General features: G+C 37.9%; 1 protein-coding gene across 1 annotated transcript in view; it reads right to left on the reverse strand.

The window, feature by feature from the left end:
• Positions 1-14,025, reverse strand: part of HGFAC (HGF activator) — a 40,402-nt gene that overhangs the window by 9,282 nt on the left and 17,095 nt on the right. The window contains exons 8-10 of the mRNA XM_036382332.1: positions 3,860-4,034; positions 1,469-1,554; positions 780-1,020 (exon numbers count right to left, since the gene is read on the reverse strand). Of these exons, the coding sequence (XP_036238225.1) occupies positions 780-1,020; positions 1,469-1,554; positions 3,860-4,034 (502 nt within the window). The remainder of the gene's footprint in view (positions 1-779; positions 1,021-1,468; positions 1,555-3,859; positions 4,035-14,025) is intronic.

Raw genomic sequence — 14,025 nt, forward strand, 5'->3', positions numbered from 1 at the left:
CAGTACAGCATTCACAGTGGTATTATTAGCTCTAAAAGCTATCAGTGTCTATATTCTGGCAAAAGGTTTTCTGTTTCTCTTGGCTTCTTTACTATGCAAAGGAACAATGGGTATCAAATGATGTAATATTTTTCCCTTCAACGTGATCAAACTGAAATCAGGGAAAGTGTTGAACATTTGTAGAAAATTAAGTATTTAGAATAAAGTAAGAGCATCCTATAATCAATATTTTCTCCAGTGTCCCACAGGAGAAAACAAAAAAAATCTCTCAAGAAAATCAGCTTCAGAAGTTTGACAGTTTAAGTTCTTCCATGTGGCTTCTTGTAAAGCTCAGCCCACTCTATTTGTGTCAACCAGCAGTAATTTATCGTCTCCAATAAATCATTGCTTGGCTGTCTCAGCCTTTCTGAACAAAACACAGCAGAGAGCACAGTCATCTCTGTTATATCTCAAAACAGGCATAAACATTCAGAAAGGTAACCAAGAAGAAGAGAAATACTTCTGTTCCCCTGCAGGTTCTTGCACATGCAATGCCCCATTCTATGTGCTGCTTCACCCCACCTTATTCCTTTAGTCAGGGTGTTTAGACTCTTTGAGACTCCCTAAGGAACAAGATAAGGGCTTATGAGATTGTAGTAGTCCAAGCCATTTTTCAGATCACAAAGAGTATTCAAATTGCCAGAAATTCCTTTTGACACACTGTTCTTTCATAATCTCCTTTCGTGTTTCTGTTCAGGTTTGTTGTGAGGACCCACTGCCACACTAAGGGCTGAGCTTACCTGTGAGCAAAGCAGTGTGCTGCTGACACAACCCAGCATGTCTGAACCAGGCTGCCACCACAGAAACTCTCTCCAATATATATAGCTGCTGTCCAGGGGTGAGATCCAGGCAGAGATGAAGATCCCCCAACAATCCTAGGTCTCACAAAACTTCTTTTTTTATGTCTTCTTCCACATGGTCTTTTGGTGCTTGCAGAACTATCTACTTTGGCTGGAACTACTGGCCTCCTTTCCCTGCTTGCTAAGATAAAAAGGGATATGGCTTCAGACTACCAGAATCTTTCTGTTTTAGAATTAAACACCATGTCTCATAAATCTTCAGGATGTAGACCTCTCATTGTTCACAGAGGTCCACTCCCTTTTCTGGGCCTGTAATTCCCAGTGATGACAAGTTTTACCAATGTATCAGTAATTTCTGGCACCTTGCATGTTCTAGCAGAAAATTTGGTGATATTGGGATGGTTGTGACCAAAACAGTAGTATGACACTGCTTCTGTTTCAGGACAAGAATCACAGACTGTATCACAACTCCAAAAATGCAAAAGAAGCCTGTTGTTTACTGGAAACAGTAAAATATTCAACACTTCTGGGAGCAGTAGAGCATTCAAAATGACACAGTGAAACCTTGTTGTAGTATCAATAAATCTTCATTCATTCATAGCATGGATTTTAAGAAAGCCTTTACATACCACAGTTTGGAATGTCACAATACTCCCAAGACAAACTGCTGTCCTTCATGATGTAACACCAGGGCTTATCATCATCATCTGGATTTCTGGTGAATTCAGGGGAAGAGGGAATTACAAGCATTAACCACAGTTTTGTTCCAAGCTTCCCAAAGGTTTTCTTTTTCCTCTTGCACCATACAGAGCACTGAGGGCTCTCAGATTTTGAGCCATGTGACAAAGGACTCACCTACAAGGGTGAGCAGCTTTTCAATATAATTATTCATCTTAAAACTAACCAAGACTAAGGTTCTCTAGGACATGAAATACTGACACGACTGAACACCTGTAAAACTTGCCTACAAGTATTTGGATGCATGAGCACGTTCACAGCATTTAACTACAGCCCACACTGAAGTGCTTTCACAGGTATCAGCTCAGCTATTTTCAGAACTAAATCCTATCGGAGCGATTCGTGTTTTAGGTTATTTTTTAGGTGAGGAGATTCCAACACAAGTAGAATCATAGAGAATCCATAACAAGAATAGCTAGCAAAAATGAATTTGCAAATCTCAGGTTCACATTCCCTGGAGAGTCTGAGGAAATGAAAGACTATTTCAAGAAAATATTGTATTCCTCAGAAAGGTTGGGAAAAGAAAGAGGAGTAATGGAAACCATTTTTCCCTTTATTACCTTGGTGTTAAACAGATTTTGGTTTGATTCCATTAGGGTTTCTCTGTGGTACACCTGTCTTTATCAGTGCATTATAAGTGACCAGAAATCTGCCCCGTTTACACCTCCAAGAATATAGGGAGACTTATTAGACTAAGAAGAATAGACAAGGTAGTTCAGAGCTCCAGATAAGCAGTAATTCTAATTTCAGTTGGATTTATCACAAGCACTATCTTCGGTTATTTTTTTCTTTTTCAATCTGACTGCACTTCAGAAAAAGATAAGAGCACTTTCAAATTCTCAGAACTGAAGAAGCAACACAGGTTGAGTCATCTTCCACCAACAATGTTTCTAAATTAGACTATTTGAAGAAGAAGATATCTGCAGGATTATATAGTACAGCAGAGATATCCCCAGAAATTGTAACAAGCTGACAAAAAAGTGAAAAGCTTTTTTCTCAGCTCTACAGAACATGAACACATCAGCTCCTACACCATTTTGTTCTCTGCATTTCAAATCTGGACATGAATATTGGGCATAAATGATGAAAATCAAAGGGCTCAAGTTTCATCAAAGCACAAAATATGTGCCAGGTAAATTGCCACACTGTGCTGGGACACCATAAATCAAATACTGAAATGTTTGCATGAGGAGCAAGCACTGGAAATCAAGGTGGGAGGGTTTAAAGGACAGGGTAGGAATTGTTTATTGTTAGTTTGTGTTAGATAGAGAAGGGCTACTTTCAGCATTCATGTACACTTTTTATCACCAAACAAATTAAGAAGTGCAGTAGATTCTGATTTTCCTGAACTACTGGTCTAAGTTCCATAAAAAAAAAAAACCACACACACATAAATAAGCAATCAAGCAAACAAACAAAATCTTCAATCAAGCAATCAAGCAAACAAACAAAAGGCATCAACCAGTAATTTATGAAGAATCATCTATAGTTTGGCAGGTTTAGCATTTTTTCATCTCCAGGATGAGAAATATTCTCTCTAAATAAAAACATTTCCTTTATTTGTGGATATCCATTGAGCTCATGGATACCTCAGAAACAGGGGGAAGAACATAAGGTGACTGAGGAGAAGGCACAAACCTACATAGCACAAGCTATTTTCATTATAGCTTAACTGCATATAGAAAACTTCAGGAGAAATGTAGTTTATCATTATGTGGTGCAATCAAAATTTAAACACTGGGACATCTTTGGCAATAGTTTTCCTTTGTAAGAAACCCAAAAAAAAAATTTGACATCCCATTTCAATCTTATTTAAATATAGTGCTTTGATTTTTCATTTTCAAATAACTTGTCCCTTTTAAAAATATTTCTTTATGGTATGTCTTTCACAAGCAAAGAATAAAATGTTAAATTTAGCCATTTCAATTTAGCTAGTGCATTGATTTCTCCTTTTGGATAAGCATTAATGAACAATGTCAAAAGTTTTGCATTATGGTCTCATTTGGGAAAAAAACCTCATTACCTAGGGGAAAAGAAAAGGACCTGGAATTTCCAACGTTATTTTGTGTCTGAGCTTCTCTTAGCAGACCCAGGTATTGATTGAGCCTTTCTACCAGATCTTGTCTTCTGTAAATCACTCTTGTCAGGCTGGCTGATTACTGAGGTCAGTCTGGCTTTCCTCAGACAGGGGAATCCTGCTTTGAGATCCCTGGCCCTTCTCATTTCCACATCACGTCCATCTCTGGATGTACAAACGCAGGACAAACAAGAACTTTCCTCACCTGCAGTAAGGAAAGGGTCCCAGACCAAGCTCCACTGCTTTCCTAATGCTGTCAACATGAAGCTCTTGGTAAAGCAGGTCAGAATTCCAAGGCAAGCAGCTGTGTCCAGAGATGGTTGTCTTGGCTGTCCCTCTGTAATCTGTGCCATTGCCGATGTAGCACCGTTGGCTCGGGACTGGCAGAGGAAGAGACTGGTCAGGAATCAGGAATCAATGCTAACTGCATGTTAAGTACTTACTTCACAGCTGAGGGTTGAAATGAGAGCCCAACTTTGTAATGCCTTTTTCCTTAAACAGGACCTGAATGCACCAAACAAGAATTTTTTTAATAAAGAAAAAAGGAACCCAAGAAGTTAAAACCTCCGCTTAAAATTAGTAGTAAGTTAAGCTCATTTTACACAGGAGCAAGTAACTAATCAAGAGACAGAATGGCAGAAAATTAGACCTAGAATTTGTACTGTGTATGGAAGATTTCAGTCAGCAATCTGCAGCAGAGTCAGCAATATGGCTGGGATTCCTCTGGTCTAATTTTAGACACAACTGAGCTCATCCTGGAGGCTCCCTTTTTAGTTAATTAAGAGAAACAGAGATTTCTAGTGCCAAATCGATGCAGCCTCTTTGAGGTAACTTTCTTAAAGTGAGGTAGACCCCATAAACTCCTGTCGACATTGAATGAATCTCCATTGAAAATATAGGGTGCTTAAGGCAACCAGCTCAAACAGAAACATAGTACTGAAAATAACATAGCACTGCTCTGCAAGTGCTTCAAGGGACTGATTTTTGAAAATACTTCTTTTAATGGCCTCATATGTACCCATATATATATATACAGACACTATACTCATGTATATTACAAATGTGTAGCTACATGTTCCAGATACATCAATTTTGCAAAATTCTAACTAGTAGGTTGAATTTTCTTATTCGAAACCCACATCTTTGTCACCTGCATAAGGGCTATTTCTTCAGCTAGGTCTGACACATACATATTCCATGACCTGTATACTCAGCTGCCAAGATCTATCAACAGCACATACCAGCATTATGGCTGAAAAACATATGGGGATGCATTTGTATACAAATAGCTACACTGAACAGAAAGCCTACACCTCAAAACACAGCTAAGAGCATCCCAAAGGAAACACAAAACCATCTAATGCACAAAAAGGATTAATTGTGACCGAGCCTCAGAGGGTTTCTTGTCCCAGCCATGTCAACGTGACATGTCCTTGACATGTCACAAGACTGGTGGAATCTTCTTCTAAACTTATAGGCATACTTGAAGATATAACATCATTGGCCAACTGCTGAAAAACACCCTCTGAGGATGATCCATCACACCACACAGTGCAGACAGCTATTGCCAAAGACCTGTTTGTTTTGACAGAATAAGGTGACGCATGAACCAGGGCACATAACCAGGGCTGAAATAATGAACCACTGTGCTGAACTGCTGCTGTTAATTACCCTGCCAAGTCATCAGTGTAGTGACAGAACTCAAAACCACAAGCAAGCATATGGCATAAATTTGGGAGATGAAGGTCAAGAAGTTAGGTGGAAGAACATTAGTTGGTATACAAACACTTAGCTAAATCCACTTTCTAGCTTGGCCTGGCAGACACTTCTGACATGCTGAGATCACATTTTCTCCCACCCACAACCTGATTCAAATTGACTTTATTCAATGACTATAAAAATAACATTATATCAAACTCATATTTTAAAAACCATAATCTAGGACCTCACAGAAAATAACTTGTCTATCATTTGTACTGTTAGAAAGAGTAACCATGTCTTGGCAAACCTGCCATTTAATTTTTGAGCAAGTTGCAAGTTACCCTGCTTTGTTTGCCTGAAACAGTGTCATGAAAATACCACAATCATGCTGCATGCTACGTTTTTTCATTTTTGCAGGTGCTGTGTTTACTTGTGCTGTATTTATTGCATTCAGAAACAATTTAGAGTGGCTACTTTTATGAGAATGAAACAAGGGATTGCATGTCAGCACAGACCTAGGGCCATATTCTGCATTACCTGTGGTTTGGATGTCTTGCAGATGGTGTTTTCAATTTGTGCTTATCCTTGTCAGGCTCAAAATCCAACAGATCTCTGTTTCATCAGGTCTGCCAGTCATTGCTAAAGCTGCCAGCATATTTTAACTGGAAGAATTTGGCCTCTTTCTATATCATCCCTCACATTCTCCTTCTGTAGCTGAGAAGTTTAGATTACATCTTGCACTTGTTGAGGGGAACAGGGATATCTCTGATGAAGTTTTTTGTTTCTTTTTTGTTTTATGAGGAGTATTTTGGAAACAGGCATAACTTGAGTTAATTTGCAACCTGTGGAAAGGCTTCTGAGGTGAAAAATTACCATTCATTAGCAGCTTTCCATTGATCTGTGCTCCACTCCAGAAGCCTTTACCTGACTGGTTGGCAGCAGCACCATGGTACCCACTAAGGCCATGAGAAGTATCTGCAATGCTTTATACATTTTATCACCTATAATTCAGGAAAAACAGTTTTAAAAAATATCTCTGCAATTATTGCAGTCATATAGACCTTTTGCCTCTAATTCTCTTTTTTTGAACTGTTACAGCACTGAAAAACTCTCTTTTCCCCCCTTTGTCAGAAATAGTGTGTAGGTGGTCTGCTTTCAGCAGTTCTTAATGGATTGCTCTGACTGGGAACTGTTCAGTCCCAAATCCACATAGCTTCCACAATGTCTCACAACTCTGAAACATGCTTATTTTCTTATGTGGAAGAAAGTCATGGAGGATGTAATATGTGTTTTCTTGTTCATTCATTTCCCTGTACTACCACAAATCACTGCTAAAAATAGAAATGGCCTAAATTTTCAGATTATGAAAGTTTTGATACAAATGCAGATTCAAGTTACTCTACAGTCCTATGCCACTATCACCCCTGTTAGTTTATTTTCAGAAAAAATAATATTAAAATTTAAAATTATAAATAATTTCTTGTTGTGTTTTATTTTTTCAATCTAAGGTATTTCAGTAGCTCACATAAAATATTACACGTGTTAAAATTTTGTATTTTATAAGCAAGTCACAGCAAATCTCTGCCTTTTCCAAAAAAACAAGTTTGGGTCTTAAAATTAACAGCAGCCTGAAATAGCAGTTATCCAACCAGTTCTAATTACTAACTTCCTGAAAGCATTTCACAAGACTTTTTGTCTCCAGATATTGTTTCAAGTCCTGTAGTTATATACCTGAACATTTTCAGGAGTTTGTTTTGAAACTCTCTGCAGAAAACAATGAATCTTTCACATTTTCTTTTCCCCAAAACACCTCACCATCAATTTTCCTGATGTTTTTGAGCTTGGAATGTATTTTCTTTTCCAGATACACATAAGCTGTTACATTCTATTTATAAAAATATGGTTTTCCATCAATGGTTCTGATTCTGGGACAGGATGGTTTAAAGTAACCCTTTCATTCAGCAATGCTTTGATTTATCCCTGACCAACATGTAATGCGTTTATGAAATACAATGTTAGATTAATTTTATTTCTATGTAAAGCTGATGGCAGGAACAGAGAGGGGGGAAGAGGAAAAGGACATATCCAACCTAAACCTCCCCTGACTCAGCTTGATGCTGTTTCCTCAAGATGAACAGCAATGAACAATGATTTTCTACACCTCTGCATTAATTTGTTGCTTACATGGCCTCAGCATTGCAGGGTGTGTTGCCCTTCAAGCCATCCTTTACCAGGGCATAAGCCAAATTTCCTTCCTGCATGAGTTCAGACTCATGGGCTGCCTGCAGAAGGGTTTGTCCTTTCTTCATTCCACCAGAAGTTCCCTGATCTCCCTTCCTGGGTAGCTGTGAGATGCCCTCAGTGATGAAAGGTGTGAAAGCCTTTGATTTGAGGGAGCTGCACTTCCCCTGCTGCACAGGCAGACCGTGACTACTCCAGGCTGGCAGGAAATGTGTGAGAGAGAGGAGTCTCTGGTACTCGTGGAGATTGCTCCTACCAGCATCTCATTCCATCAAATTGTGTGAAACACAGCACACACAGACACACACACCCTGCCAGGTGTTCTGAGAGCAATGAGGCAAATATTCCTGTGCTAAATGAAACAAACACCATGAGGAGAGCTTTGGAAGACATCCACCCAGTACTGCTCCCAAAGGAAGATCTGACTTCCAGTGTGTCCCTATGCCACTGAAAATCTCTGTAAGTATCTAAGGAGCAGACTCCACTGAAGAGACCAGTTGCCATTTTTTTCACTCATTAATGATGAGAATGTGAATTCTGATGACATGAGGCATAGGTAGGATTGCGTGGCAGTAGCACCAGGACTGGACTGTTCCTGGCTTGAAGCAAATTGCTTCACATTTTTCCTGCCTGTCTGTGAATGTGAGCAGTAATAGCACCCACTGTGGCTTTCTGAGTTTAAAAATTAATGAACACATACCACAAGTGAAATATAAGGGGACCTATGTATCTATATTTCAATATCATTCAATCATACTGTTACAATATTTACCTATATTTCAATATTTCTGTTTGGGATCATGAACAGCAGATTGCACATATACATAACAAATAACTGATTCAAATAATTGTGTCACTTTCTAGTTGTTGAATAGCAGTAAAATCTCTGGACTGACAGCACCTAACACAGGAATGAATGCCTGCTGAAACTGCAGCCTGATTATGACACAACCAATCTGTCTGAGCTAAAAGCTAGGCAGAAAACTGGAAAAATTGGCATCTTTTTGTAGTCAATAAATCTAGCAAAAAATTAACATGTAAAACAAGGATGGATTTAAGACTGTGGGGAAAAAGAAAAAAGTGATTTACCTGCACAAAACCTCTTAAAGTTGCATCCTGACATGAGGATGGCACATTACATTTACTAAAATTAGACTTATTTTTTAATATGTTTCTTCTTTAAAGTGTCTTTGTACCTTCATACTTGCCAATGTTTAGATCGTCTGAGGTAAAATTGAAGAGATTTATATCTATTATAAAAGCTAATGTACAAAGCTACCTTCTGAATAAGCTGAATTCTTTAATATAAAAGTTTAAATCCAGAAATCTATAAACTCTGCCAGTACTTTCTTACAGTTTAGAAAAGTAATATCCTAGATAGGAGGAAGGAGTGGCTCTTATTCCATTTCATTTTTCTATTTATTATCTTCAGTTCTAGTACAATAGTTATGATTTACAGAGTCATAAATGCAATCCAATAGGTAGGTATATAAAGCTAATAGGAGCAATATATTTAGGAAAAAGGCTGTCAAGAGCTAGGGGAAAGAAATTCTGGCAACAAGAAGCCAATACCAGTGCTAAATTACTTTGAGAGTTACACAGACTGCTATACAGGATTTTGAAGAATGTGTAAGTGCCTAATTCATAGTGAAAGCTTTCATTCTTCTGAATATACCTGTAGGTTCTTATGTGCTTAGAGAATGAGCCAAAATAACTCTCTGGGCAGGAGAAGGAACAGACTGTGTAGCAGTAAATGATGGTCAGCAGAGGAGCAGCTGCTCTGTAGAGAGATTTTAATGAGAGATGGGGGTCTCTTGAGCCCCCAAAACATCCAGAGTAGGCTGAGAAAGCAGAAGATGGAAGAAACAAACAATGCAGTAATCCAAGGATGAGCTGCATCTTCCACATCTTCCTTTCAACCACCTTCTTGAAATTACACAGGACAACAGACTGCATGAATTAAGAGATGTCAGTCCCCTTGGATTCAAGAGAAGATGTGCACTCTGTAACATAATGAACTGAAACGACTGTCATGTCCCAAATAAATCACAAATAGGACTAAAAACACCCTAAAGGCTTTCAATTAACCAGCACCCAGCAGCACTGCTGCCAAGTCAGGCACTCTCACAAGACTTAGGACTAAGCAGCTGCTTCATATTAGAGGCTGCTAATATTAATCATATTATTTATACTAGGATTATAACAAAGACTTGCCATCTAAAAAGGCAACACTGTAGGAATAGAGAGCAAAACACAGAAAACTTGGTGCCCACCAGCATCTGGAAAATGCACATCTGTGTAAAAATAAAGAAGTCATTTCTGGATCTTGAACCTACTCCTCTCTCTGACCGGAGAAATTTTTTCCGCATCTTTGGTATCTGCCTTATCTCTCATCCTTACAGAGGCAGTCCTTGCTGTATGCTGCTACCAGCACAGCTCATTAGCTCTCCTCTCTAGGCCACATTTGCCAAGGTGTCAAACATAAATTTCTAATCCATAACCTCCATGCAAGCTGTATTTCCTTCTTCATTTTTGTTTTTCTCCATATTAGCCAAAATCTTTATTATGGTCCTCAAATTATAAAGCAGTCTGGGAGATAAGAAGAGCCTGTCTATCATTGCTCACATCTGCCACCTCCATAAATGACATGGAATGGCTGTTTTGCAAAGCCACAGCTGTCTCTGGTCTCCTGTTCACCATCCCCTGGAGTGGCACTGTCTCAGTGCAATGAATCACAGGTGGGCACTTAGTGGACAATGCCATGCTCACCCATTTCTTCATCTTCCAGTGCCTCTTCCACTGATCATTGCAGGCCACAGTCTACTGGGCATAGTTTTTATCCATGTAACCCCAGCATTGTAGAATTTTCTTTTAATAATTCAAAGCCTGATAAAATCCAACCCACCATTATTATTTCTGCAGTGGTGCTCTAGGCTTTCTCTTCATTATCCTTGCATTATTAACCCATGCCTTCCCCTCATTCAAATTCTGTGGTGACATATAAAACTTGTCCTGTGCAAATAACATAATCACCTCTTCAAGCCATATTAATACATGATGTTGCTTTTTTATCTGCTGTTCCATCTATTTTCCCACAACTGTGGAACAATAATGACTTTATTCTTTTCCACCTAGTTTCACTACTAAGCCCAGTGCTTCACAAATGCAAGCAACAAGCATCATCTCAGCCTCACTTAGAAACCTTTTTCAAGTCTCACTTACAGACCCACTTGTCCAAGTTCAGGGGGGGACTGACTGACCACTTAAATGCCCATTTTATCATTGTCAGCCAAGTGACCTTGTTGCTGTACTTCATCCTGTTTCCCCCTGCATTTCTAGAAAGTAAAAAATTAAACACTAAAAGCATTCTAGTACAGGGTAAATATAAACCAGAAAGTTAAAATTCATTATCTTATGGCTTCTTCAGAAAACAAAAAATATTTTAAATTTTCCTGCCAGCCTCCAGAGCTGAATTTCCTTTACTAAAGTAGCTTTTTTAGTAGAAAACTGCCAACACACTATTTCAGTAAATGAACCACTAAAAAGGTGGGTTTGCTGTCAGTTTTTGCTAATTCTATTACCTCAAACTCCTCCAGTTTAACCCCTAAAGATGTGGCCAAGAAGTTTTGGGGTTTTTTTTTCCTGTAGGTCATTATACATTCAGCTATTCTATCATCTTCCTTTTCTGAAAATCCTCAGCCTACTTCTGACATACACCACATCTCCTTACATAACCAGAAGGTTTCCACAATTAGCATTCCAACCCATGCTTTCTTTAAAGATATGGCACCCCTCTAATTCCATTATCCACAGCCTAATGATGTAAATACCCCCAACACTACAAAGCAGAGTTTTCAAAAATACCTTCACCAACTTCACATTTCATCATGACCAAAATATTATCAAAACCATTATGTCTACCTAAGCCTTAATCCAAAGAAAACTCAAAATATTTAATCCTCTGTGCAGTGCTCCCAATGTACTCAAACCCAGTGCAACCCACAACCACAGTGAGCAAATGCTTCAGGAAAAGACTTGGTGACTAAGAGAATAAATATACCCCACTAACATATCAGAATATAAATAAAGCATAAATAAGAATACATCAAGAATAAATTTAAAATACAAATAAGTACCCCAAATTTACTAACAACTGACATCCAACCAACTGTAACAAAGCTGTGGTAAGAAAAACTAAGTGCTTTTACATGGAAATCTGGCAAAATATCTATTCATTTCCATTCACATTCCATTCACCTAAAGCAAAAACTGTGAATGCAATGGTGGGGTGTCAACCACAGAAACCTAAGGGCACTAACCCCCTGAAAAAAAAATTATACAACTCCTTCCTTTACCCTTTAACCCCCTTTAGCTTCTCCATAAATGCATATTAAAATGAATTATCTGTCCTCTGTCCAGATAACTCCTCCTCTGTGTCCAACATCTCCACCATGGCTCCTATCATTTCAAAGAAACATAAAATGTCAAAGTAATTTTACAATTACATATTTATAACTGTTTTTCATTAATTATCACCTCCAGTGAAGCTAAATATTTATGAAGTTAATTATCTACCAAATAAATTTGTTCTTCATTCCCAGTACCAACCTGGACTAGAGATAAAATATTTCACTGACAGGTCTCTCAGGTTTCACTTCTTGCCCACACTCACCACTGCTGAAGGGTTGGATTTGGGCCCTTTTGATAAATTTCTGTGTTCAATGAGACAACCACTGCTACTCATAATTGGACAATTGATTCTGAATCTTCACCTAGAGCCTGGATTCAGAGCTGTCCCAGCAAGAGCTGTTTCCAAAGAGAATGCAGCCACTCTTTCAGCACAAAAGCCTTATTTCTGAAAATAGGTGCATATTTAAAGACAGTTATTATGAATTGAACTTAATTAAACATGAGTCCTTGAACAATTTTAAACAGCATCTCTTTGGAGAGAGATTTGGTGGTAATGCATCTAATTTCCTTCAAAATTAAACTAATTAAACTTCCCTGAAATCCTTTGCATATAAACTGTCTCAGAACACTTTTTAAAATGGCAGTTCTTTCTTTAGTACTGCAAGTTTCTTCTTTAAGAAGAAAATAATGTATTACCACAAAGAATAGAAATCTATATTAAAAACTGTCTTTTGTATATCAATCTCATTTGTGATGGATATCTCCTCTGTTACTTTTATCATCTCTCTTTTTTCTTTTAAGTCAGCTCATGATTTTCCAGTAGCTATATGGTCATTTATGATAATAGCCTAGAAATATATATACACATACACATATATACACACACATACATATATGATGATTGTTTGCAAGAGAATTTTAGGATCAAAGATGAGTTTTGAGAACTGGCAGGGACACTACTTTTGTAGTCCAAAAAGTAATGGACAGATAAATAGGTATATTCAAAATCACAAAAGTTATGATTATTCTGTTACTCACTGTTCAAAGGGGAAGAATAAAATTACCATGCAGTGGGTTTTTTGTTAACAATTGAAAATAGTTCTTTTCATCACATCTATTTATATTCTGGGACTTCTTGACATGGAATGCTGTGAAAGGGAAAAGCATAAAGGAATGCTAAAGAAGTTAGACAAATTCATGGAAAACAGGTAAAGGTCTGACAGATATGATCGTCCAAGCATCTGCTAAATAAATCCTTAAGCAAGAGAACTGTTTTCAGTACTTTCAAAACCTGCTGGTTTTGCTCCTCAGTCTATTGTACCAATGCCTGAGGCACAGCAGTACTAAAGCTTGTGATCTGATGGATGAAGGATGGTACCTCATTTATTAATGTTAAGATAAATTTGCTGGTTTTCCATTAGACACAGATGAAGGCTGGTAATTCTTTGTGTAAGTCAAGGGCAGAGGATCCCTCAAAGTCATTACAGCTCTATAACAGTCTGGGAGACTTTCTGTTTATTGAATTGATTGATTTCTGCTTTAAAAAAAAATCTAAGAACACATTTTTGCATCACACCTTGGCTTTAAGGTTGCCTCTTTAACTGATAATTCAGAATGAAGTACACTTTGGAGAGGAAATAGTGTAACACTTTCTCTGAATCAAGCTTTATAGCCACCAGCTATTCCAACTAAAGGGTAACCTCACAAGTACATTCTGTTAGACAAGGGAAACTATATAAGACAGTAAAACAGAAAAAAAGAAAAAAAGCCATTTCTGTTCACTGCATCAAATTGAAGGGTCAAAGAAAAAATTAATCCAACAAATATTTAAAAATCATTTCTGAGTGCTCAGAGAACACAAGGCTGTAGCACTTTCACCAGAATGCCATTGCCCTACTGTGGTGATAGTACCAGTCTATAGACCTGAAGACTCATTTATTTGCATTCATTTAGAATGACTGCATCTTGAAAAAGAGTTTTTTCTTTTTTAAGACTTTTTGCAAGGCCCTGACACACAAA

The sequence above is a fragment of the Molothrus ater genome, chromosome 4 (assembly GCF_012460135.2).
Source record: "Molothrus ater isolate BHLD 08-10-18 breed brown headed cowbird chromosome 4, BPBGC_Mater_1.1, whole genome shotgun sequence".
Classification (NCBI taxonomy): Eukaryota; Metazoa; Chordata; class Aves; order Passeriformes; family Icteridae; genus Molothrus; species Molothrus ater.